We start from the raw sequence: 26352 nt of genomic DNA on the forward strand, positions 1-26352 counted from the left end.
GGAAAAGGCAATGATTCTGATCTGGTTCCACTCTTTATTAGCCAGGCAACAGATGGTAAACTCTTTTGGGCCTCAGTTCTTCTGTATGTAAAATGAGAATAATCATACCTCCTCTGCATGCCATGCATATTGGTGAGGTGGCTCAGGGTTTGATTGGTGAAAATGAAAGTACTGTTGAAAGGATCTGATTGAGAGAATACACAGCTGCTGAAAGAGAGAGAGCGAATGAGTGACCGAAGATTATGGAGGAGAGCAATCTATTCAATAATCTCATGTACTGGGATAGCTGTGGAAGAAAGCAGCAATATCCTAACAGAAAAAATCATAAGCTAAAAAATTCCCAAGAGTTTGAAAAAATAAAGTTGGTCATGACATACACTCCAAAAAAACATTTTATGGAAATTAAGAATCTACTTGTTTACAGATAGAACTCAGCATCTTCCCAGACACATACCAGAAGGGTAAAGAAAAAGTCAAAAGTTAAAGGCAAATCAGAGGTAGAATTAAATGGCATTTCTCACATGGTTTCCAAATTGGAAACTAGTATTCCACCGTTTCTCAGTAGAAGGCAATGGGGAAATGATACACCACCTGCTCCACTAACTTGCACCTGTTACTCTTTGTCTCCAGAACATACACAGCTTTTCTTAGAATTTTGAGTCCTTACAATCCCCATGGAAGAAATAAAAAAGGCTAATGACATCCGTATCTTCTCAAAAAACCTACAGAGCGGCTGCCTATAAATGTGTCCAACTAATTTTCACACAATAGCCAGACTCTTTTTTCCAAGAAAAGAAGGTTTTGTGACCGTAATTTCTATATTAATTTAGAAAATACTTGTTGTGGGGAGGTTACCAGGAATTCTTGCACTTGGTTTTTAAAAAGAACTTAACAGTATAATAGACAAAGAAAACTGATTCTGCATCACTATAGGTCTTCAGTCATTTAATCAGAGGCTCTGAAATGCAGACATAGTGCAGCATTTTTAGGATGACAAGGCAAGAATGTGGCTATTCAGCCTGAAAATAAAGCAGCTTTATCTCAAAAAGTGACCTGAATGTCATCAGAGCCAAAGCACCCTAACATTCTAATTAGAGTGATGCTATTAAATGAAAAACTGCAGAAACCATTGGCAAAAGGATCCCTACAGGAGAAAGCAACTAGAAAGAGAGGTTTGAGGATAGAAAGAGAGGTTTGAGGATGCACTGTCCTCTCTTTTAAAAAATGAAACCTGTTTATACTTTTCAGAGCACCATACTTTAAGACACAGCATGTCACATTCCAACTAACTGAGGGCAAAGTGTCTCAGAATGTCCAACCAATCACCAGCCACGCAGTGTTTAGAATAGCTGGGCTACTCTGACCAGAGATCCTTTTTATAAAGCAAAAAGCAAACCATCATACCCAAATAGGATATAGTAAGGTTCACTTCCCAATCCTGCTTTCTTCAGAGAGCTCCCACTAATTACTCAAGAATAAAAAGATGCTAAAATACTACAGAAACTCTCTTCTAAAAAGCATAAAGCTCTTTGCTCTATTTTCCCATTAGGTTGTAATGTGAGCAAGATAATTGATACCTTGCATCAAGAAAGACCATCTCCAATTTTTACTTCCTACCTCACCTAAAACACGTGTTTCTTCCTGGGCCATGTTTCTTTCCTTCCATCTTTTTTTTCCTACCTTGCTTCCTGCTTCAACCCTATCCAGCAGTTGCTCCTGCAATTCTATTCTCTCTTTTTTGTTTTTTTCTGCACCATCGGTTTTGTCCCTAACTATGAGCCATTCCCATCAGCCTACACCTATGCTTTCATTTCTCTAATTTAAAAAGAAAACCTTTTTAAGTCTCTCTTGACCTAACTTTCTCAGTCCAGTTACCATTTCTTTCTTTATATTTATACCAAAACTCCTTAAAAATTAGTCTTTGCTCACTGTCTCCAATTCCTCTCCTTCCATTCACTCTTGGACCCACGTTGGTCAAGTTTTTACCCCCAACAGTGAAATCAATGACCTCTGCATTGTGAAATCCAAAATTCAAGTCTCAGGCCTCATTGTACTTGACCCATTGATAGCACTTCAAGCCGGTGACCACCTCCTCATCCTTAACATACTTTCTTCATTTGACTTCTAGGACAGCACACTTTCCCAAATGTTCTCTCAGCTCACTGGCTGTTCCTTATAGTCTCTTTTGCCAATTCCAAGTCATCCCCCTGAGCTCTATCAAGTGGGAGTGCCCCAGGGTTTAATCCTTGGACATTTTCTCTTCCAAGTTTACAATCAGTCCCTCTCTAGGTGATCTCTTTCAGTCTCACAACTTCCAGTACCATGAGCTGATGACTCCTCTGTTTACATTCTCAGTGAGACTTCTCCTCTGAACTCCGTCCTATATATCCAGCTAACTCTTGATATCTCCCTGTGAGCATCTAAAAAGGTACCTCAAAGGTTATCATACACAAAATAGTAGATCCTCAAAACAAGATCCTGCAGTCCTATCCATCATGGTAAATGGCAGCTCTGCTCTACCAGCTCCTGTTGAAATGTTGGTGCCATCTTTGACTCTTCTTTTTCTCATCTGCCCTGCATCTGATCCCTCAGCCAATCCTGGTAACTTTCCATTCAAAATACATCCAGAATCCAATCTCTTCTCCCTGCACTCTGGTTCTAGTCACCATCTTTGCTGGTTGGTCTCCTGGCTTCTACATACGCCCTGCTATAATCTATTATCAATTCAGCTACCCAAGGGATCCTTTTGAGCCATAAATCTAATCGCATCAGTCCTCTTCTCAAAATCCTACAATGCTTCCTATGACCTTCAAACACTACATAACATGGCTCTTTAATTCCCTGACATCTAACTACAACCCCCCTCACCTGCTCTGCCCCACTCATTCTGCCACCTTTGCTATTTCTATAACACACCACCATTCTCTGACATCAAAGTCACTGCCCTTGTTATTCCCTCCCCTTGAAATCCTCTTCCTCAGAGAGCCCCATAGCTAGTTCCTTATGTCCTTCAGACCTTGACTCAAACATCAGCTTCTTAGTGCACTCTTCTCTGGCCACCCCATCTGCAATTTCAACTCTCCACCTCACATTTCCTATCCCTTTTCCATGCTTTGCTTTCTTCTCCTTAGCACTAAGCTTTATCTAATAATGTATTATAGGTTTTACTTATTTATCTTATTATTGTCCATTTTCTCACTGGAATATGCGCTCCATATAGGCAAAGGCTTTTGCCTATTTAGTAAACTACTGCATCCTAAGCCCCCTGTACAAATTATGACATGTAAGTATTCACCAAATATTTGTTGAACAAGTGAATATATAACATATTTAATTTACCCATGCATCATGAAGGAGAAGCATAAAGTAGAAATTGTTACCCCACTGGAAAAAGTCACCATCCTCCCTCGATTCATATGCATCTAGGACCTCACCTGTACATAAGTACATTCTGCACTCTAAGTGTCCCCAGCCTTCAAGTCAAGAAACTCAGCCAAGGAGGTTCATGCTGTCTTCTGCAGGTTTCCATTACCCTCCACTTCCGTCTATATCACTTTATTTCCAGGGCCTTTACCTTTCCTAGTTCCTCACTGATGCTTTATTCAAGCCCACCCAAGTATCTTAAAAATCAGTTTTCAGATTACAAGGTTTTTTTAAATTGGTAGGGTAACCAAGAATTACTATAACCAAGAATTACTATAATCAAGAAATATTTGAGACCAAGGCAACTAATCCTTTCTCAGTCTGGGAATTCTTCCATTAACAGAAGCTGACTTTGTATGGAATTCAGCTATAACAGTAGACATGAGACCTCCTGGAATGTATCTTTAGCATGTTAAAGTACATTGGGTAGGGCGTGGTGGCTCACGCTTATATTCCCAGCACTTTGGGAGGCTGAGGTGGGTAGATCACTTGAAGTTAGGAGTTCAAGACCAGTCTGGCCAACATGGTGAAACCTTGTCTCTACTAAAAATACAAAAATTAGCCTTGGTGGTGCATGCCTGTAGTCCCAGCTACTCAGGAGGTTGAGGCAGGAGAATCACTTGAGCAGAGGAGGCAGAAGTTTCAGTGAGCCGAGATCACGCCACCACACTCCAGCCTGGGAGACAGAGCGAGACTCCATCTCAAAAAATTAACAAAGTATATTCTAGGACTCATCACCTTGAAAGAGTCTATTTCTTTCTTCTAAATAATAAGGATCTCAATGCAGGGACATTATTGTTGTTTTTCCTAAATGCACTTCACTACCTGGAGACAATCTATCTCCTACTGAAGAAGACATTATGGTCTCTGATGCAGCTCCCTTTTTAGCAACTTATTGATCTACAAGCGCCCAGCCAGCCACCACACCACTACGGATATGTGTAATAAAAGCTGCTACAGGCATGCTGCTGGCAGAGGAGCACAAATGTCCTTCTTTGAAATGTTAACAACTCTGCTGACCCAAAGAGAAGAAATTCCACCTTCAGTTTGAAATAGACCACTGGGTTCCTACAGGTTTTTAAATAAATATATATATAACAAGAGATCGTTTTCCAGGGAAAGGGTTACCCACCATTTTATGAAACTTGAATTACTGTATAACTCATTAATAATATGTACAATTATTTTTTACAATTAAAGTCAGCTCTTCAAAACACAAGTTTAACAGAAATGTCTACCCAATGGCTATTGCTGAATTTTGACCTATAGCACTTTATACAACTTGGGCAGAAAGTGCTGGAAATCATTTTCCAGCTTAACCCAGCATAGTTAACTCCTAATATAAATTCAGGAGTTATGGCGGTCACAGGGAATGTTTCCTTGATATGAATCATTTATTCAACCTAGTTTAGAGAGCCAAGCAATGCAGCTATATCTATATTTATCTACTAAAAGCAAAATAGTTACTCTGCTTATCTGAGTTAGATGGCAATGGGCTGTGCCCTTCAGATCTTATGGCTAAAGGAGAAGTCCTTATAATCCTGACTGTGACATGACCTGGACTGAACAATAGTTGTAGGCATTTCCAAAGAGAATCTGCTTCTCCGTGAGACCCTAATGAGTGAACCTCTCTCACGTATTGTTAACCTGGAATTTGGTGGTCTTTGTAAGAAAAGGTGTGGCCATGACATCTCTCTGTCCCTGAATCCCCTTATAGGGGACAAATGCTTTCTGTAACATTCACCTACCACAATAGGGACAGATATATCAGAGAATCAGAGGCAGATACCCACCATGTTTTCCCAACATCACTGACCCACTCCTTTTGAAAGTCATGAAAAGTGAACTGAGGAATGAACCAAAGAAGAGGAAATTACAGAAGGCACAGTTTGCCTTCCTTCATCAGTCTGTTTTCATTATCTGACCAAAGTCACCATCAGAGGAGATATGAGGAGGCTGCTCTCAGCAACGTTTGAGAGAGAGGCTTCATCAGGACAACCCGAAGACATTACTGATGATAAACATTGAGAAACTTGGAAAAGGATGCTGAGGGAATAGTCGGATATGCCAGTAAAAGACTCAGAAGTGGGCTGGGTGCAGTGGCTCACTCCTGTAACTCCAAAACTCTGGGGTTTGGGATGCTGAGGTGGGAGGACCCCTTGAGGTCAGTAGTCCAAAGGTGCAGTGAGCTATGATTGCACCATTGCACTCCAGCCTGGGCCACAGAGTGAGACCCTGTCTCTAAAATTAAATTTTTTAAAAAAAATGTAAAGGTCCAGAAGCAAATTTGGAAATTCTTATATTCATGATAGGAACAAGAATGGAAGTAGGCTTCTCTGTATCCAAGGATGCTGATGAGAGGAACAGTCTGGGAAAGACATGAAGGGTAGCAAAAGTGGGCAAGATTATCATGAAGTGGTGGCTAGACTTTAAATTGCTTTGCGAATTGGGGATATGGAGGCTTTAAGAAAAAATAAACCTTAAAAAAGAAAATAAATTGAAGTTCATCATATGCATTACAAAACAATTCACATCAGGGTTCCTTTTAATAGTGAATCCCCCACCCTAGCCCAATTAAGTTATGAATCTTTTTAACATGAGATTTCCAGATCTAGTACATTAACTGAGATAAACTTTCATTCATTCAACAAATATTTCCTAAGTACCTATTATGGCCCATGCATGATGCAAAACCCTGAGGATAAAAAGGTGAATAGGAAATAGTTCCAAAATGGTCTCAAAAGGGAGGAAACATATGGGTAAGCAAATAAATATGACAAAATGTCACTATTGCTGGAAAGAAAGTATGTTTGGTGTGTCCAGAAGCCTAAAGGAGGGAGAAAGCACTTCCACCTGGTAGTTGAGGGGACATCCAGAAGGACTGGGAGAAAGGGCTTTAGGCTGATTCCTATGGGATTTGCGGGCACTGGACAGGCAGACTTGGAGGGAGAGGGCCGAGATGGGGAGGAGGCTTCCAGACAAAGGGAGCGTCATAAGCAAAAACTCCCAAGGGATAAAATAGCTTAGCTTGTTTGGGGACCCAGGAGTTCTTCATCATGACTAGAGCAGAGTATGCTGGTGTGGAGAAAAGTATGGAAGAGAATGGAATGGCAAGATGGGAAGGTGGGGACAGTCATGTCACCAGACTGGTGGGGCCTTATGTGCCATGTGCCATGATGAGGATTATGGACTTTACTCTGATGGTAGGCTGTGGAGAGCCACTGAAGGGTTTGAAGAAAAGTAATAACATGTTAGTGTTGTATTTAAGGAAAATCGCTCTGAATAGGAAGCCCTGACAAGAGATTAGAGAAGAGAGAAACCAAGTAGACAGTGCTGCCAGAGCCCAGGAGACCAGGAAGGACCCTAGGATAGGATGGGGAGATGGACATAAAAGTTTTTAGGAGTTAAAGTGACTTGTTCACTGCTTGGGTGAGTCGGGCAGAAGAGAAGAGAACCTTGAAGATGAGCTCTGAGTCCCTGGTTTTGGCAAGTAGAGAAGCAATAAGCTATGTTCTCCAAGACAGAGGAAAATGAAGAAGAGATGAGTCTGGAGGAAAAAGATAAAATAGATTCCTTTGGACCCACGGGTGATCCTAGTGGAGATATCCAATGGGCAAGATGCTTGGATGGAAAGACTGGCTAGAGATTCCCGGTGCAACTAGTCGTGAGCGTAAAAGAAAATGGCCCTAGACATGACTGAGACTGATCCAGGAGAAGGTGAAGAGTGAGAAAGAGAAGTGGAATTCTGAAGGATATCCACACAGTCTGAGGAAGAAAAACTGGCAAAGGAGAAAGAATAAGAATAGAGCTACAAACAGATCTGGTAGAGAACGGTGTCTGGAAAGCCAGGGAGGTGAGGTTTTTCAGGAGCAGTCCCAGGAGGGGGATGGGTGAGGAAACCTAGCACACGCGAGTGCATGGGAGGGGCACATGAGGAAGGAAAGAAAGCCAGGCAAGCAGAGAAGCCACAACTAAAAAGAAAAAGGGCCAAGCAAGTCACCTTCCAGTCGGTTGATGTTGACATTGAGGAAGGAGTGAGAGAGAAGAGGTTGAAGACACAGAGGCCAGCCTCTTCCAAAGTGGAAGGTCATTCGCCTCACGAAGTGCAACATGTCTCCCTCCCTGCAGAGCATCAAGAACGAAGCAGATCACCCACCTGGGACCTTCAGCACTGGCCTGTCCGGGGCTGCATCTGGGCATCTCTTCCAGCCCTGTGTTTACCAAAACATGAGCACTGAAGTTATTCTGCTTCAACACCCCTGAAATCCCTTGGAACTTTCATGATCCCTTGGTAATGAGAGGCCAGCTTTGGGTTTTTTAAAGTATTATCAACTGAAAAAAATGGAGTTCTTGCTACAATTCTGAGGGGATTTTTCATTCCAGCTATAGTTTGTATAAATAGAGAAGGCAGAAACACCTTATCTTAACATAGGGACTCTTGGCTGAAGCCACCCTCAGAATTTTAAGAATAAATTATTGATAACTTACTCATCAGTAGTAAAATGACTTGAAGTTTCACTCTCTACTCAGTTTCAAAAGTGATATGAAAACTGCTAAAGAAGACAACTATACTCTATTTCTTTTTTTTTTTTAATCACTTCTCACCTTTTCTTTACTAGTTCTCACTGAATTCTCTTCCCTCGGGTTAAAATGCCTTTTGAGAGGTCTGTGCTCAACCCTGGGTTTGTCTCATACCCTCAATAGCTGGTTACTCTCTGTCTCAGTGCTCTATCTATTTAAAGTTCAATCTATGATCAAGTTAATTGAAAAAGTGACTTTAGTTCAACTTTCTGGCTCTTGGAATTCTTGATTTTTTTCTCCACAAGCAGCAGGAAATTTAAAAGCGGGTGGAATGACTTGTCCATTAGTCTCCAACTCAGTAATCAATCATTGTAAAGCCCTGATTTCCCCCTCTTACACATCAGAAGGGAATAAAGCAAAATGTTATTCTGTCTACACTCTTCCCTAATAGCTACTTTCAGGGAAAATGTTGGTTAGGGATGAACTGATTCCCCTTTTTTCTAAATGCTTCTTGTTACTAGTTACAAAAGTCAACCACAGACTGCCCCAAAGACAAAGTTTTCTGGTAATTTTCCTTAAAGAAACTGCATCCTGCACACTGAACAACACAATCTGAATAAAATTTTACCTTTCTTATCAGAATTGTAGCAATCACTCATATGGCTTGAATGTGCATGCATGTGAATATTTGCTTCAGATCTTTTTTGTTTTCAAAAAACAAAATATCAGGCCAGATGCGGTGGCTCACACCTGTAATCCCAGCACTTTGGGAGGCCAAGGCGGGCAGATCACTTGAGGTCAGGAGTTCAAGAATAGCCTGGCCAACATGGTGAAACTCCGTCTCTATTGAAAATATAAAAATCAGCTGGGCATGGTGGCAAGTGCCTGTAATCAAGGCTGAGGCACAAGAATCGTTTGAACCCAGGAGATGGAGGTTGCAATGAGCAGAAATCACACCACTTCACTCCAGGATGGGTGACACAGCAAGACTCTGTCTCAAAAAAATAAATACATAAATAAAATATCATAGATGCTTTGGAAGTTCCCTGGTACCCTTCCCAATTCCACTTCTTTCCCTTTCTTGAGAAAAGTAAACACCATCCTTCATTTTGTGTTTATTAGTCTCACGCATATTTTTATGCATACAATGCAAATATGTTTCTTTAGAGAATATCTAATATGGTTTTACCTGTTTTTGAACTTCGTATAAATGGTATCCTATCCTATATTTCATTCTGCACTCTACCTTTCTTACTCAAAGTTGTGTTTATCCATTTGGAAACATATACATGTGCTTCATGTAATAATATTAACATACATGTGTTATACAATAGAAATGAACACAGTATATTTGAAATACATGTTTTAATATTAATTGGGTCAGGCATGATGGCTCAAGCTTGTAACCCCAGCACTTTGGAAGGCCCAAGGCAGGCAGATCACTTGAGGTGAAGAGTTTGAGACCAGCCTGGACAACATGGGAAAACCCCATCCCTACTAAAGATACAAAAATTAGCCAGGAGTGGTGGCAGGTGCCCGTAGTCGCAGCTACTCAGGAGGCTGAGGCACGAGAATCACCTGAACCCAGGAGATGGCGGTTGCAGTGAGCCAAGATCACACCACTGCACTCCAGCCTGAGCAACAGAGTAAGACTTGGTCTCAAAAAATAATAATAATTAATTAATATTAACACATGTATTTCAAATATACCGTGATCATTTCTATTGTATGAATATACCATACATTATCTATCTTCTTATTAATGAACATTTAAATCTTTTGTTTATTTTGTGATACTGTCACAAACAGTGGTGCCATGGACATTCTTGGATGGGCTTCATGTGCTCATAAATGGAAGGGCCAGGCCACAGGCTCGCACGTCTTCAGCCTCATGATAGAGTGCCCCATCTCTCTCCGGTGTTGTGCCAGTGAGCAGGCAGCATCGCCTGAGCATGGAGCTTCTTTCAGGTAAAAACAACCCTAGCCCATCCAGGCCTGCGAAATACTCCAGGCCCTTGGGGAAATGGAGCTGCATTGCCTAAATAGAATCACTATTATAAAGATGAAGAGAAATTGAGGGCAAAACTGAATGAGAGGGACTCCAGAGCAAATAAAGTGTCCAACAGAGTGAGCTCCAGAATATAGAACACCAGGGAATTTTAAAAAGCAGGAAATGATATAAATGCGTGAAGATGACCTAATATAAAGTAAATTGCCTTTTCTTGGCAAAATACTTTGACGCCAAAAAAAAAAAAAAAATCAATTGAAATAATTCAGATACTGCAGTCTCCCATAAAAGCACTAAATCTGTCAAAGTTCTGTGAATGCTCGCAGCAGCTTGTACTCAAACGAAACATCACCTGTAGATGAATCCTAGTGACTCCTGGAAGGTCCTTTAAATGCCATCTCTGTGCACACAAATTTACAAAAAATAGGCCAGGCACAGTGGCTCACACCTGTAATCCCAGCACTTTGGGAGGCTGAGGCCAGTGGATCACCTGAGGTCAGGAATTTGAGACCAGCCTGGCCAACATGGTGAAACCCCATCTCTACTAAAAAAAAAAAAAAAAAAAAAAAAAAGCAAAAAAGAAAGAATACAAATTATCCAGGAGCACTGACCGGTGCCTGTAATCCCAGCTACTCAGGAGGCTGAGGCAGGAGAATCACTTGAACCTGGGAGGCGGAGGTTGCAGTGAGCCAAGATCGTGCCACTGCACTCAAGCCTGGGCAATAGAGTGAGACTAGGTCTCAAAAAAAAAAAATTACAAAACAATAAACTCTTTTCATCCTTGAATCACCTGTTTGCTGCCCGGCTTATATTTATACTTGCTGTTTTTAAACATTATGAATATACGATCTCTGATATGATGTGATTCATAAAATTTGGGCAGCAATGGCTGCCTTTTAGGAGAAGGACAGGCATCTAGGGGACAAGCACGGTGGCAGGGCGACTAGACAAGCATTACCTAGTCAGGGCTTAAAACATTTAAGTGAGGCTGAGATTCCACCTTATCAATCCACAAATATCTCTCTAAGAACATTTTAGGATCGATCGCAGGTCGCCTTTTCTGCAAAACATGCCCTGACTGCTCCCAGATGGGGCCCAGTCATTCCGGTTCCCAGCACAGAAATCTCCCGTAGAACCAACCAGGGTGCTTGTACTTGTGAGTTTCCCTGCCTATCTCCTCACTTTTTAGCTCCATGAGAACAGAAACAACAGATTTCACTCAAAATCCTTCACCTCAAGTAATGTGCCTGGCATTGTTGGTGCTTAATAGACATTTTTTAAATAAGTTCAGTGAAATATTCTTCACCATTCAATGATTTTTAAATGTCCCAAGGGATGTATTCATTAGTTTTCCTTGTCTTGTGTATTGGTACTCCTTAAAAGCTCTGTTTAGAAAAAGGAAAAAAAAAATCTAAAGCTCAAAAATGTTTAGTTGTAAGCTCTGTGAGGGCAGGAATTTTGTATTTTATTAACTTCTGCATCCCAAGCATACTTTGGCTGTGCCTAATACATAGGTGCTCAATAAATGTGCTGAATCGGCCGGGCATGGTGGCTCATGCCTGTTATCCCAGCACTTTTGGAGGCCGAGGAGGGCGTATCACCTGAGTTCAGGAGTTCGAGACCAGCCTGGCCAACATGGTGAAGTCCCATCTCTACTAAAAATACAAAACTTAGCCAGGCATGGTGGAGTGTGCCTGTAATCCCAACTACATAGCCTGGGCAACAAAAGAGAGATTCCGTCTCAAAAAAAAAAGAAAAAAATTGTGCTGAATAAATGAAGAGACTTGGCTATGAAGTATTCCACACACTAAACAGAATCCAGTTCCTTTCTTCATTGAGTGTTTAAATGTTATATTTATTTTCATAGGGGAATTTACCATTTTCCACTTTTAAAGTCCAGAGGCATTAAGTACATTCACACTGTTGTGCATCTATCATCACCTTTCTCTTAGGTTTTTCACTTTAAACCCTGATCTGCACATCACATTTCAAGCCATTCGAAAGAGGAAAAGTTCATTTTTATTACATGATTGTATAGTGGTAAGAAATTAGCTATTCCTATTGCAAACTAGCACCCGGGATGATCTCTTTAGAAATCGCTTTCTGTCTGTCTCTCTCTCTCTCCCTCCCTCCCTCCTTCCCTCTCTCTTTCTCTTCCCACCCCCCATCAACTTTCACCTTGCCCATCTTTTCACCCTCCTTCAACCATGTACCTATTATCTACTTTTTGTCACCTAGATCTAACTTTCTCATCAAATGTAAAAGTGTAAAAGGGCTTGGAGTTTATAGAATCGAAACACATTATTTTACATATGAGAAAATAAGTCGTATAAAAGAAGGGTATGAATTCTCTCAGAAACAGCAATCAAGACATTAGGATGATTTTTCCATCTATTCATCCACCAAGTCACACCCTTCCTCCTCTCTCTGTGTATCATTTGGGGGTAGTAAGTTATGAACATATCTGCATCTAAATAAACGCCGGTGATTCTGACATCTAACATCTAGATGTGTGCGTGTGGGGGGTGCGTGTTTGTGTATGATGGGTCACACTAACCCAGAGTGTGGTTCGCATTCTGCCTGAAGGCCTAGGATTACTTACTAATAGCAAAGAGGGGGAAATGTTTTTAACCAACAATCCAAAGTGGAATATACAGTATTGATCCTCTAATTGATCCTTACTGACCCTACAGTAAAAGAATAAATAAACTGACCTCTTCAGAAAAAAAAAGGCTCTAGACTTTGTTGACTCAATAAAAAGAGCTCACTCCTGCATTCCCTGACTAGTTGATTCCTGATCCAATTGACGCAGGTAAGACCTCCTGAGGAAACACCTGATACCACTGCACATGACAATGAACTTGGGAAACCATGAGCTGGAGTGTAAGCTCCCTTAAGACAAGAACCAACCATGCCTTTTTGTTCTCCCTCCACACCTAGCAAAGAGCTCTGCACACAGCAGGTTCTCAAAACCACATCTCTTTACTCCATCCATTCATTTGCCCGGTGAGTCACAGGTTTTCTTCTCGAACCATTGACTTTCACTGGTTAGTTGAGTTTTAGGATAATTGAGGAGAAGAGGTGGGACTATGAGTGTGTTTATTTATTAATACAGGCATACACATGGCATATATGCAAGGAGGTGCACATCATGTATACAAGACTACGGATGTTTGCATGTGTTTCTTTGAAGGTGAGTATGTCTTAAGTTTTTTAATCAATCGGCAAACAGTTTTTCAAAACCTACTAAGTACAGGACCCCAAGCGTGTTTCAGAAATTAAACAGTTCCTGCCCTCTAGGAATGAAATAAAGAGTGCAGAAAGAAACAGCCTGTGGAGGCCCCTCGGCTAATGAAACCTCCTGAACTCCAGTCTATATTAGGTTTGCCACCTCTTTTCCTTGCAGCATCCAAAGGCTCCTTGTGTTATAAAATTAAAACTAATGGAACTACAGCCACATGTCACTGAACGACAGGGATATGTTCTGAGAAATGCATCGTTAGGCGATTTTGTCATCATGCAGACATCAGAGTGTACTTCCACAACCTGGATGGTGTAGCCTAGTACACACCAAGGTGATGTGGCTTAGCCTATTGCTCTGAGGCTATAAACCTGAACAGCATGTTACTGTACTGAATACTGTAGGCAATTATAACACAATGGTAAGTACTCGTGTTTCTAAACATAAGAAAGATGGAGTCGAAATGCAGTAGAGAAGACAAAAAATGGTACACCTGGGGAGACTCTTACCACGAATGGAGCTTGGAAAACTGGAAGTTGCTTTGGGTGAGTCAGTGAGTGAGAGGTGAGTGGTGAGTGACAGTGAAGGCCTAGGACACTACTGTACACTACTGTAGACCTTATAAATGTTGTGCACTTAGGCTACACCAAATGTATACAAAATATCTTTCTTTTTCCAACAATTACCTCAGCTCACTGTAGATTTTTTACTTTATATGCTTTTTAATTCTTTTAACTTTACAACTGTATGAAATATTTTCTTTCTGTTTTTTTTTTCTTTTTTTGAGATGGAGTTTCACTATTGTTGCCCAGGCTGGAGTGCAAAGGTACGATCTCAGCTCACTACAACTTCTGCCTCCCAAGTTCAAGCAATTCTCCTGTCTCAGCCTCCTGAGTAGCTGGGATTACAGGCATGTGCCACCATGCCCAGTTAATTTTTTGTATTTTTAGTAGAGACAGGGTTTCACCATGTTGGCCAGGCTGGTTTCGAACTCCTGACCTCAGGTAATCCACCTGCCTCAGCCTCCCAAAGTGTTGGGATTACAGGCATGAGCCACCATGCCCAGCCTCCTTCTTTATAGCCTTATCCTATAAGCTTTTTTCTGTTTATAAAATTTTTTATTTTTCAACTTGTGAAACATTTTTGTTAAAAACTAAGACACACACACACATTAACCTAGGCCTGCATAGGGTTGGGATCATCAGTCTCGCTGTCTTCCACCTCCACATCTTGTCCCACTGGAAGGTCTTCAGGGGCAATGGCATACATGGAGATGTCATTTCCTATGATAACAATGCCTTCTTCTGGAATCCCCCCTGAAGGACCTGCCTGGGGCTGTTTTACTGTTAACTTTTTTTATAAGCAGAAGGAGTACACTCTAAAATAATGATTAAAAGTATATCATAGTAAATACATAAACCAGTAACAGTCATTTTACTATCAAGTATTACATACTGTACATAATTGTGCTAGACTTCTATACCACCAGCAGTGCAGTACGTTTGTTTACACCAGCATCAACACAAACACAGGAGTAATGGGTTGTTGCACTGTGACTTCTATGATATCACTAGGCCATAAGAATTTTTCAGCTCCATGATAACCTTATGAGACCACTGCCATATGTGCAGTCTGTCTTTGACCAAAATGTTATGGGGCACATGACTGCGTTTCATTTTTGGTTTGCTTGTCATTCTTCCCCTTTGCACTTCCTAAGGGCAGACCTTCATGGTACCCACTACCCTGTGCTATATTACACATGATTCATATATTCGATATTATTTTTACTCTACGAGTATTTTTTTTCAGATGGAGTCTCGCTGTGTCACCCAGGCTAGAGTACAGAGGCACGATCTCGGCTCACTGAAACCTCCACTTCCCGGATTCAAGCCATTCTCCTGCCTCAGCCTCCCGAGTAGCTGGGATTACAGGCACGGGCCCCCAAGCCCAGCTAATTTTTATATGTTTTGTAGACACAGGGTTTCACCACATTGACCAGGATGGTCTCGATCTCTTCACCTCATGATCTGCCCACCTCGGCCTCCCAAAATGCTGGGGTTACAGGCATGAGCCACCATGCCTGGCCATGAGTATTTATTTATTGTCCATCTCTCCCCTCTGGAATGTAAGCTTCTCCATGTGGCCCAACACTGGACCTGATGTACAGCCCACAGGCCCTCAATAAATACTTGTTGAATGAATGAATGTGTCCTTCATGTCTATAACTTCATCATTTACCACAGCGAGCAAAGTAAATACACAAAAGTTATATGACAAAATGTGTATGCACTTTGGTCAGTGAGCTTCAAAACAGGGTGTGTGAGCCACTCTAATTACTTCCATTTAGAATTGAGATTCCAAGAGTATTATTTCCTTTTTCCACTCAATTTGTGGAATCAATATCCCAGTTTCTTCTCTACCTTACTCCTGCCCCAATAGATTCTAAGATGATGGTAGAGTGTGGTAGGTGTGTTCCCACACCTGGAGCCAGAATTCGAACTCTGACACCTTCGTTTCCTAACTCACTGTGAGACTTCGCGAGTTATCTGACCTTTATGTGCCTCAGTTCCCTCAACTTTAGGATGAGAATTTAAAATAATACTAATACTTTCGAGGGTTATTATGAACAATAAGTTAGCTAATACATGTAAAACTTTTAGGAGAGACCTGGCATCAAGGTTGGCTATAATTATTATTAATCTCTTTCCCACCCCATCAATTTTGCAAGTGATGTTTAATGGAGATGGAGAGGACAGGGGGGAAGAAGCGAGAAGCTTGTGAGAATTCTGTGAGTTGATGATGGGAAATTAAAATACAGATTTACTATAACTGACCATGAACTAAAGCCTTCTGCCCAATATATTCAAGTAGCAAAGTTTCTTAAAGTGTAGAATGATCTACTTAAATTTAAACCCAAGTTATCATGGAATTATATTCATCTGAAACAAAGTATGTGCTTGGTTCTTTTAGAGGCTATAGGCTCTATGTGGCAGCTGTCCAATAGAATTTTCTCTGACGGCAGTAATGTTCACTGTAATCTGCACTGTCCCACACAATAGCCAGTAGGCACATATAGCTATTGGACATGTGAAATGTGGCCAATACAACTAAAGAAATAATTTTTGTTTGTTTTTTGAGATGGAGTCTCGCTCTGTCACCGAGGCTGGAGTGCAATGGCACGATATCGGATCACTGCAACTTCCACTCCTGCCTCAGCCTCCCAAGTAGCTAGGATCACAGGCACATACCACCAGGTCCAGCTAATTTTTGTGTTTTTAGTAGAGATGGAGTTTTGCCGTGTTGGCCAGGCTGGTCTCGAACTCCTGACCTCAAGTGATCCACTTGCCTCGGCCTCCCAAAGTGCTGGGATTACAGGCGTAAGCCACTGTGCCCAGTCTATTTTATTTAACTTTGGTTATTGTTCACTTAAACAGCCACATGTGGGTAGTGGCTCCCCAGCTGGGCAGCATAGCTATAGGGGATTTGATATACAAGTTCCCTGACTTGGTCCATGCCTGCTCTCCAGCTCCTGGTCTGCTCCTTCTCCTTGCCCCAGAAATCAACACTCACAAGGCCAAACTGCTGTTCCACACCTCTATGGTTGTGCATATTCTGGCCCATTGACTGAAATAGCCTTCCTCCACATCCACCTCCAAACCTTATCAAACATCTTGTTCAGATTTCATTTCCTCAAGACAACTTTCCCTAACCTCCTCCCGCCTACCTCCCGCTACTGCCAACACAATCTACCATCGCTTCCTCTGTGTTTCTCTGCATCTGTTTCTATTGCTGCTCTCATCATCCTGTAGTTGTAACCTATTTTCTGTGACACTAACATACTATGAAAATTTTAAGGACCAGGTCTTATGCGTTTCTTCATCCTAGTGATGTGTGCCCATCACACAATACATGTGCAGTAAATATTTGCTGATACCATTATTAATTTTTAAATATGTGAATGTTTTCTTAAAATTATTTTTGGAGTATTGACAACCACTTTGTGATTATGGGAACTATTTAAGTCAAAGTCTTTTATAAGGCCAATTTTCAAATAATAAAACGTTCTTAGAGTATCAGTTGAAGTTCTTATTTCAAACCATATCAATATAACATTTTAGTACAAACCAAATAATATAATTGATCCCTTAGAGTTCCCTAGAACAAAATCCTACCTATAGCTCCTCCTCCTAAGGGTCTGGAAGTCTCTTGGATTTCAGAAACCGATCTTGTCACTGATCTGTCCCCAGTGCCTGCAGTCACTTAGTAGGGAGACATGAATGAGATTTAAAAGCAAGAAGACAAAAGGACCTGATTTAAGACTTGTCATGGACACCATCAAATGGGAATTCAGGGTAATCCACCCTTGCTGTACCCTATATCCAATCTTACCCTCAAGAAGGAAATAATTGAAACCTTATCCATCACAAAAAATAATGTCCATAAGTGATGTGTGTCTGCTTAGTGACATGTTAGCCAAAAAAGAATTGTCTGTTTTCCTTATTCTTTGGCAAAGCTCAAGAAGTTGTCCTTTCATAGATTATGTAGCATGTGTTGCAATATTAACCTGGTCTGACAGCCACACTGGTTCATATTTTCCCATCATGATTTTCTAATTTTTTACTTAAATTCTCACACAAGTGTTTCTTTAATTAGAATAAGCTCATGATGGATACATTTCTGTGAATCTAATTTGTATGAAATATTTCCCAAATACCAAGCATCTGGTGAATGTATTTTACAAATGATTGTCTTTCCTGACCTCCAGGAACTTACAGTTTAATAATGCAAACAAATGAATACACAGTGATGAGAAATGCATACGTGTGGGTACAGCATGGCAGAAGGTCCTTGAGGAGAGTGGCCGATTTCAGAATGACTGTAAATCCAAATGACTTTACCTTCAAATCAAACACAGATTTGACGTTCATTTTCTTATTAATTATGTGGTTTTATGTTGAAATGCACAAACGGCACTTTCTAATGTAATTAACATCGATTTAACAAATAACTAAGTTCTTTAGATCATTTAGATAAGTCTCTAATTTTCCTATATATTAACAGATTTTAAAGTCTTTTTTCTGGTTTTCCTTTTCCCTTGCCCAATACATGTCTTCCAGAATTTTAATCAAAGTAGATATTTCAAAGAAGACAAAGGTCTGAGATCTCTTTGGCAGTTTCTAATGAATAATGTGAGATAAACATCTTTTTCTAAAATGTCTCATTTAAATATAGTGATATCAATTTATCTTTTTAACTTCCTTATAAAATCTGCCCATCTAAGAGGAACACTGATTAAGTGTAAAAATTATGTTCTATATGTTATTGGAATTTGCTTGTGAATTCTACTAATATAACATGCACTTATTTCCAAAAAGTGTCTATTGCTGCTCAGAAAAGGAAGATCTGGTTTTCAAAGAGTGTGTTTTGAGGTTAAAAATGAAGATAGTGACCCTAACTCTCTCAAGATTTGTAAGGCTGGCATGCCATCTATCTCAATAATACCTAACAAGAATGTCAAATGGACAGAAACAGCCATGGTAAGCGGGTGCTTGCCGCTGACAGTGATTGCTGTATTTTGGGTGATGGGGAACACCATTTCCATTAGTTCAAGTGAAATACAATGCCCTGCCAACTCTAGGTATCAGTGTATTCAATAACCCTGCTGTGCCATGTCCATTTTCTGTTGCTGCAATTAAAAATCAGTCGATACAAAGTCAAAATGTTGTACATTCTTCCCCTATCCCTTTCCCTGTCACTGTGTTTCCAGCTTCACCGGAAGAACATGTCACTATGGCAACCAATCCCTCCGGTGCACAGACCAAGTCAACCTTTCTAGTCAGACTGCCAAGCAGAGCAACAGGGAATCAAAGCTCTGAATGGAACCGCCAGAAACCATGAATTCCATCCCCCTTTCTCTAAGTGGGGTTAACCAACACAAGAAGGGATACCTCTCTTGTTCTAGAAGGCATTCAAGGAAGGAAAAGTAAGAACATCCTTCAACAAATTCTCCCAGTGTTTGCTGTTCATTATTAACATGAATTCTCCCTTACATTTCAGCTAACTTCCTCTCATTTCAACTTTAAAGAAAGCAGAAAATCATGGATAAAATAACACTTTATAAATCTGAGAATCTGAACACTGTTATAAAGTCACTCATTGTCAAATAGTATCTTTGTCACCTTGACATCACCATTTAATAGTTAAAGAGAATGAAACACAAGGGGGAAAAACCAGACTCATAAAATCTGCACATCTTCCTGGGATGTAACTACCATAGAAGAGAACATATTGCTTTCTTCAAAGCAGTATTAATACACATTCAAACAATATTCCAGTGGGTTGACAACAGGATGGTTCCCAAAGTATAAATCATACAAGGTTTACAAATTCCATCAGATAAGCAGAATTTTTTAAGTAATGTAATCATATTAAAGTATCAAATAAATTTGTATCATTGGCAAATGCAGCTTGTTTTCTGTTTTGGTTATACACTTTGGGAATTTTTATATACATTTTCTGAAAATCTCATTTTTTTTCTCTGACATGCCCACTTTGGTGTTACTCAAAGAACTATTTTTTTGTTGTTGTTTTTACTTATTAGCTCTTGTTGATATTCAATGCACACAAGAAAGTCACTACTGTCAACCACTGTTTCAGAAGGAGACATGAAGAATTGTGATATGATGCTGCTGGTCAGCTGGCTTCGAGCTGCTTACAGGACAGGGGCTGTGATTTAATGATGTTTATATGACCAACGCCTACACCATACCTGGTATAGCATAGCGCTCAGCAAACGTTTCTGGTATGAATAAGGCCTTCTCTGTGAAATGTTTCCCCCAATTTCCCTTGATTAAATCAGTTCAACAAAAAGTATTGGGAGCCTGTCTACCCCTGACACATGACTCCCACAGGGCTTCCTTTAAGAGCACAAACACCGTTCGAGATTCCCTTCTTCTCAGAGTCTGATGAAGCATTATCCTGGATAAGAACCCTGGACCATGAGGTTCCACTAGAATCCCGACAGAGACGCGCGAAAGGGGAGGCGGGGGAGAGAGTTAAGCCTGAACCAAGCTTCATTAGCAGCTATTGGGAGGCAAGTTCCGGCCCCGAGGCTCAGCCAGGCCTGGATAACCCGACCGCCTGGAACCCAGAGACCTGATAGCCTGTGGCCTGGGGAGGAAACGCGAGGGGCTGCGGGGCCTAGAGGCTCCGGGCTCTCCGCAGCGCCACGCCTAGCGCCCGGCGCTTACCTTTCCGAATGAGGGCGGCGATCTCGGGGTCGAAGCCCTGCCGGTGGCACTTCCTCCAGAGACCCATGTTGGTGGAGTTGTACTGCCGGCTGCACTCGTCCGCAGGGCTCATGGCAAACAGCTGCCGGCGATTCCGCGCCCGGAGGAGTTTGCCCTCCCAGCGGTCCAGGCGCGAGCGGCTCGCCCGGAGCGGCAAGTTGTTGTTATTGTTGTAAATGAAGCCGGGGTCGACCCGGCGGGTGTTGAAGGCCTTGCACCTGTCCCTGTGCTTCCTGGCGTCCGTCTCGTACCAGTGGTCCGAGCAGATAGCCACGGCCAGCATGCCGAGGGCGCAGAGCGCTAGCGAGAGGCCGGTGTAGAGCAATAATCTTCCGGCAGCCATGCCTCCGCTTGGCGGCTACACCATGGGCATGATCCGCCGCAGCCTCGCCTTCCCTCGCCGCACCCGGAACAAAGCGGCGGGCGGCCGAGCTGGGGGAGGGGGCAGGAGAGGGACTCGCTCCGCGGCGCCCCCTCGGCCCCCGCCTACCGGAGCGCGGCCCGGGGACTGTGGGGACTGGGGGCGGGCGGCCTAAAAAGTTCTGATCCGGAGAGGCTCCCGCTGGCTCCTGGGCATCCTCTGGGTCAGGTGCAGCCTCTGGCGGCGGCGAACCCACTGCAGCCGCCTCCCGCCCCCTCCCCGCCCCCTCCCCGCCCCGCAGGAAGCTACTGCCCCGAAGCGGCTGCCTCAGCCCCCAGCCCGGTTTCGGGCGCCGCTGCCCTCGGGCCGGAAACTAAATGCCAAGTGTCCTCGGCTGCGGTGGGGCTTGCGGGGATTTCTTTGTGCAGGATGGTGACGGGACAGAACTCGCCTGTCTCTCTAAAGGAGACGGGGGGTGCTGTCAGGAGGCGCCACCCGACCACCGGGTGAAGCGGAACGCCCCCGATGCGTCCGGCGGGCGAAATAAACCTCCAGGTGCTGGGGCCAGCTTCTCCGAGTCCCACCTGGGTATCCGGCTCAGAGACTCTCTCCCTCCCCGTCTGCAAGCAAAGACCTGGGGCGCGCACCCAGAAATGTTCTTCCTCTCTGGGTCGGGTCCTTTTAAAATCTCCGTTCTCTGGTCACCAGCAGGTCGGTTGCTCCTTCTGACCCGCGTGCTTCGCTCAGAGGCGCACTCCCAGCGGACGCACGGTCTCGGCCGACCTTTCCCCGCGAGCTCCCCGGTGCCCTGCCTCTGGCATCGCCATTCAGGTGGCCCCTCGGGCCGACAGCGCGGTCACCCGGGCGGCGTTACCGGACAAGTCCCGGCCTGGGGTCTGCGGAGACTGGGCGGCTGCTGGCCGACGCGAGGGGCGGGCTGCGCGGCGGAGGGCGCAACGGGCAGCGCTCGCGGCGCGCGGCGCTGGGGACTCGGCGCACCGCGCCTTCAACACCATGGACAGGTCACGCCGTCGCGGCGCGCTGCCAGCCCAGCAGCCAGCCCCCGAGCGTCACGCAGCTCTTCCCAGCGCCGTCTTCTGCCTGGAGTGTACACCCGGCCACCTCTGGACCCGGCTCTCCCGCGACGCCTCCGCCTCACCTCATCTGGCACCCGGGAGCCCCGGGAGCCTGCCGCCCAGGTGCAAAGAAAATGCCGCAGGCACCGAGGAAACCCCGGTCCCGGCCTCTCCAAACAATCCGCCCCTTTCTCCAGCCACCTGAGCCCCTGGCACTCTGGCACCTCGTCTGCTCTGCCCAGCTGGGCTCAGCCGCTCTCAGATTGCACCATTTTCTTCTCAGCCCACCCCAGCGCCGAGATGCCGGCTCACTCGGCAGCGTGCAGAGAATCCTGTCCCGGCCTCCGAGTCCCACGATCCGGCTGCTGGCGCGCGGTGGTAGCCGAGATGAATGGGGAGAGGGTGGGGGAGGGAGGCTGGGTTACTCGGCTTCCCCTCGTCGCCTCCTCCTCTAGTCGCGGAGGCTCCGAGGCGTGGCAGGCTCGGCTGGTGCCCGGGAGGCGCGAGAACCCAAGCTGCGCCCAGGGGACTAGGGAAATCGCATCGCCCGGGTGCGGGCGCCGGAGGCAGCCGCTGCCGCGCTCTCTCGTCGGGCGCGGGTAGCTGCAGCCTTGGCTAAAACCCACAGACGAGAACACCGAGCGCGCAGCCAAAAGCTAGTGATGTCATCCGTGCAACGTGAGCCTCATCTCTTATTTTTCTAGCCTCCTTAAAGATAAACTGCACCATTTCCCAGGCACGAAATGTCTAAGTCTTATTCTTTGACGAGGCAAGTCAATGGTGTCTAGATAGGTATGTGCCCAACCACATCCATATTTATGCACATATACATATATGTGGTATGTAGCATGTTTACATGCATTATTATAAATTTAGGGATGTTGCCTACAGCTCCTGTTTCTCTTTTCAGCCATGGGAAATTCTCTTAAATCCACGACAGTTATTTAAAGGAAAAACTGCTTATTGCAGAGTGGGCCTTCAAAGGGGCCGAGCGAGCTCCCTGCGTCCCCGGTTTGGGTCGCTGGTGTCTCGGGATGCATTTGATCTTTCTCCCCACCCCCTCCCCCCAGAAAGCCACAGGCGCTACCTTGCTAGCTACAGGCGTTTCCACCCAGGGCTGAGCTGAGAGCGGCTGCGGAGTTATCCGACCAGCCCCAGTCCAGTCCCAAGCCAGAGCCAGGCACCCCGACACACAGCCACCTCCACCTGCCCTCCCTCCTCAGCAGGAACAGAAAGAAGAAATTTGGCCGATCCACTCAAGACAAGGAGAGAAATTTAATGGTGGATGTGGGGTGGTCGGTTAGTAGATATTTTGAAAACGCTGGAGAGCTCGAGCGTTGAGGAGGGGAGGTGGAGTTAAAGGAAACCTCGATGTAGGGTTTGTCATTGTGTAAGGGTGGCCGCTGGGTTTAGGCTCTGCAGGGGTTCTGGGAGGTAGCGCCAGACCCCAGACCTTGAGCAGGTGGGCCCCAGACAAGCCCCGCTTCATCCCAACCTCAGCCCCCCTGCTCTGCTCACGTGAGACGGCGCCGCAAAGGCTGGGAGCCTCCCTCCCGGCATCAAACGCTGGGGTTTTCACTCTAATGCTCACCCCTCGTTTTCACCCTCACTCCAAAGTCGAGGTCCGGCATTGCCGGGTAAAGAGTTGCCCTGGAGAAAAAGAGAATGTCTCACACCCTGCTTTGCACAACGGGGCTTGTGAGCCAAAATGAGCGCACCTCCACCATATTCGTTTTGTCTTTTTTTTTTCTCTCTCTCTCTCCCCCTTTCCTGCATTTTGAAAATCGCGAACGAGGCGTTTCAGTGCCATCTAGTGGGGGAGGGGTGTGCCTCGCTTTCGCTTTTCACTCCTGGATTCTGCAATGGGATTTGCCAAAGGGACAGCAGAGCCTGAAGAGGCCTGCTGGATTCTTGGGTGCTCGGCTGGTCGAGGGACTGCAGGCATGCGCCCTTGGCCAGATCTCTGCCCTCTGGCTTCCCTAGGATGTCGACATACAGCCAAGTGACTTTGGCGCCAGTGTCTTCTCATCTTCCTTTCTACCCACCCCCCCCTTAACCAGTGCACCCTCCCCCAACGTTGAAAATAGATAAACAAATAAGAGCAAACACTTTGCACTATGCAGACAACATCTTAAATTTCTGAAGTTATCTTCTTCACTAAAGTCCAGAGCACTTTTAGGCTAACAAGCTACCTGCATTTAATAACGGGGAGGTAAAAAGGTGTGAGATGACATCTACAAGGTTACTCAGGAAATCAGGGCACAGGGAGCCTTCAAGCCCCAGTCTCCTGGTTCCCAGCTTTCCTCTCCCCTTAAATCCAGCTGAAGGGGGTGCCCCTGAGACCACTGGCAGTCCAGGCAGTTGTTCATTGCCAGTAAATGTACCTGTTTATTTTGTCCTTATCGTTCCTTCCTCTTCCATTGTGTCACCCATCTAGTTTCTCCTGGCTCGTACCTGAGGCCTGCCTCCAAGGATGTGCCTGGCCCACTGCCCAGGGTCCTCAGCAGTCCTGTATTTTGGGCCCTGCTTGCAGTCGGAACCCAAATGGTACATTATCCTCCTCCTTACTGAACATCATTAAAATTCTATTTTGAAATGTTTGTCCTTGATGAAATCCCAAAAATCCTACAAAGTTATTGATTCATGGCCTCCTTTGAAGTGCAATTACCTTGGACAGCCCTATATTGTTATGGGATGATCCTGGTCCTCAGGGCTAAGATGCTTGCATGACTATCTTTTCTTAATTGGGTGATCTAAGTTTCTTCCTGCTGCCTGCTTCCAATTCCTTCCACTCTGCTAGCTTCAGCATCACCATCTTTGTGTTTCCAACCTATTTCTTCTCATTTGCACCAACACTGTCCCAGATCATAGGATCTCAAAATCAGAAATCTTTAGAGTCAAACACACACGTAATAATGCATGAATCTCTTTTAGAACATTTTCCAGAGAGTGAATGACCAGCTTCTGCTTGCACACCTGAAGTGACAGGGGAATCACTTTGTCTGCAAGTGGCCCAGTCCACTTCAGACAGTGTAAGTAGCTAGACAGTTCTTCCCTATACTGAGCTTTCTCGTAAGTCTGTATAACTTATACTCATTGGCCTTTGTTTTTGCTTTCTAGAGGCCCACAGATGATGCCTGATTTATCTTCCATTTAGTGGTCCTTCTTGCCCTTGACATCAGTCATCATGTTCTCCCTACACCTTCTTTCCTCTAGACTAAATACCCCTTGTTCATTCCTGTGCTTGCTCTTTGGTTTCTGATACTTCCTGGTTGTTGGTGTTCCTTTTAGCTAATACCTCCTTCATCTAGAAGTCATGTAAACCTATGAAGAAAATTTGGTAAGTCTGTCATGGTTTTATATGACCTTTGTGGAGTTCTAATGATCCTCACTTTGTCTTCTGGGAGCCCATAAGTCATCCCCTTCTTAAGCCATTCCTAGAAACTTGCTCCAAAATGGCATTAAGGTCATTGAGCTCTGATTTGTGAAATCTGCATTTTTGAAATTTGGAGTTTCATTTGTTCACACCCACCCACTCACTTTTTTAAAGCAACATTAACATTCTGCAAGCTCTCTCTAAAGTCACCGACAAAGGTTGAGACATCATTGAAAGTTCTCTCCATTTCCTGCAGTACAGTTCACCTGGAGCAGACAGATGTTTTCCTTCAATTTCTTCACCCATTCTGAACTGTCTTCAGTTACCATATTGTTCTACCCTATACCCCACCTCTGGCCTGAAAATCTCTCTTTGACATTGTCAATTGAAAGCAAAAATAGTTGATGAAATGTGCTTTCTCTTTGCCATCTATCGATATCAATATTACACAATTTGGCCAGGTGCAGTGGCTCACACCTCTAATTACAGCACTTTGGGAGACCGAAGTGGGAGGATTGCTTGAGCCCAGGAGTTTGGACAAGCCTGGGCAACATAGTGGGATCCTATGTCTACAAAGTCGGGTGTGGTGGCATGCACCTGTGGTCCCAGCTATTCAGGAGGCTGAGGTAGGAGGATCACTTGAGCCTGGGAGGTCATAGCAGCAGTGAGCCATGATGGCAACACTGCACTGCAGCCTGGGAAACAGACTGAGATCCTGCCTTAAAAAAAAAAAAAAAAAGAAAAAGAAAAAGAAAAGACACCATTTGTCTAGAGAAAAGTTTCCCCACATATTCTTATTTCTTTTTTCATAATTAACTTTGCAAAATTTGGACATTATTTGTAACCCAAAAGTTATTTTGAACTCTAGCCCTCCTGACACAGTTCCCAGGTCAATGACATGCTAGTATGTATGGGTGAACAGGCATCCTTCTTTTCTCATCCAGATCTTCTTTCTAAATCTCAGCTTTAAGACTGGGCAGGGTGGCTAATGGCTATAATCCCAATACTTTGGGAGGCCAAGGCAGGGGATCACTTGAGGTCAGGAGTTCGAGACCAG

The 26352-nt window shown here is 44.0% G+C and overlaps 1 protein-coding gene across 1 annotated transcript in view; it reads right to left on the bottom strand.

Annotated features, from left to right (window-relative positions):
* The window catches only part of TMEM178B (transmembrane protein 178B), a 395175-nt gene extending 374350 nt beyond the window's left edge, over nt 1-20825 (bottom strand). Inside the window, exon 1 of the mRNA XM_010359815.1 lies at nt 20444-20825. Coding sequence (XP_010358117.1) covers nt 20444-20825 — 382 coding nt within the window. The remainder of the gene's footprint in view (nt 1-20443) is intronic.
* Between the last annotated feature and the right edge of the window lie 5527 nt (nt 20826-26352).

Source organism: Rhinopithecus roxellana, chromosome 6, assembly GCF_007565055.1.
Source record: "Rhinopithecus roxellana isolate Shanxi Qingling chromosome 6, ASM756505v1, whole genome shotgun sequence".
Taxonomy (NCBI): Eukaryota; Metazoa; Chordata; class Mammalia; order Primates; family Cercopithecidae; genus Rhinopithecus; species Rhinopithecus roxellana.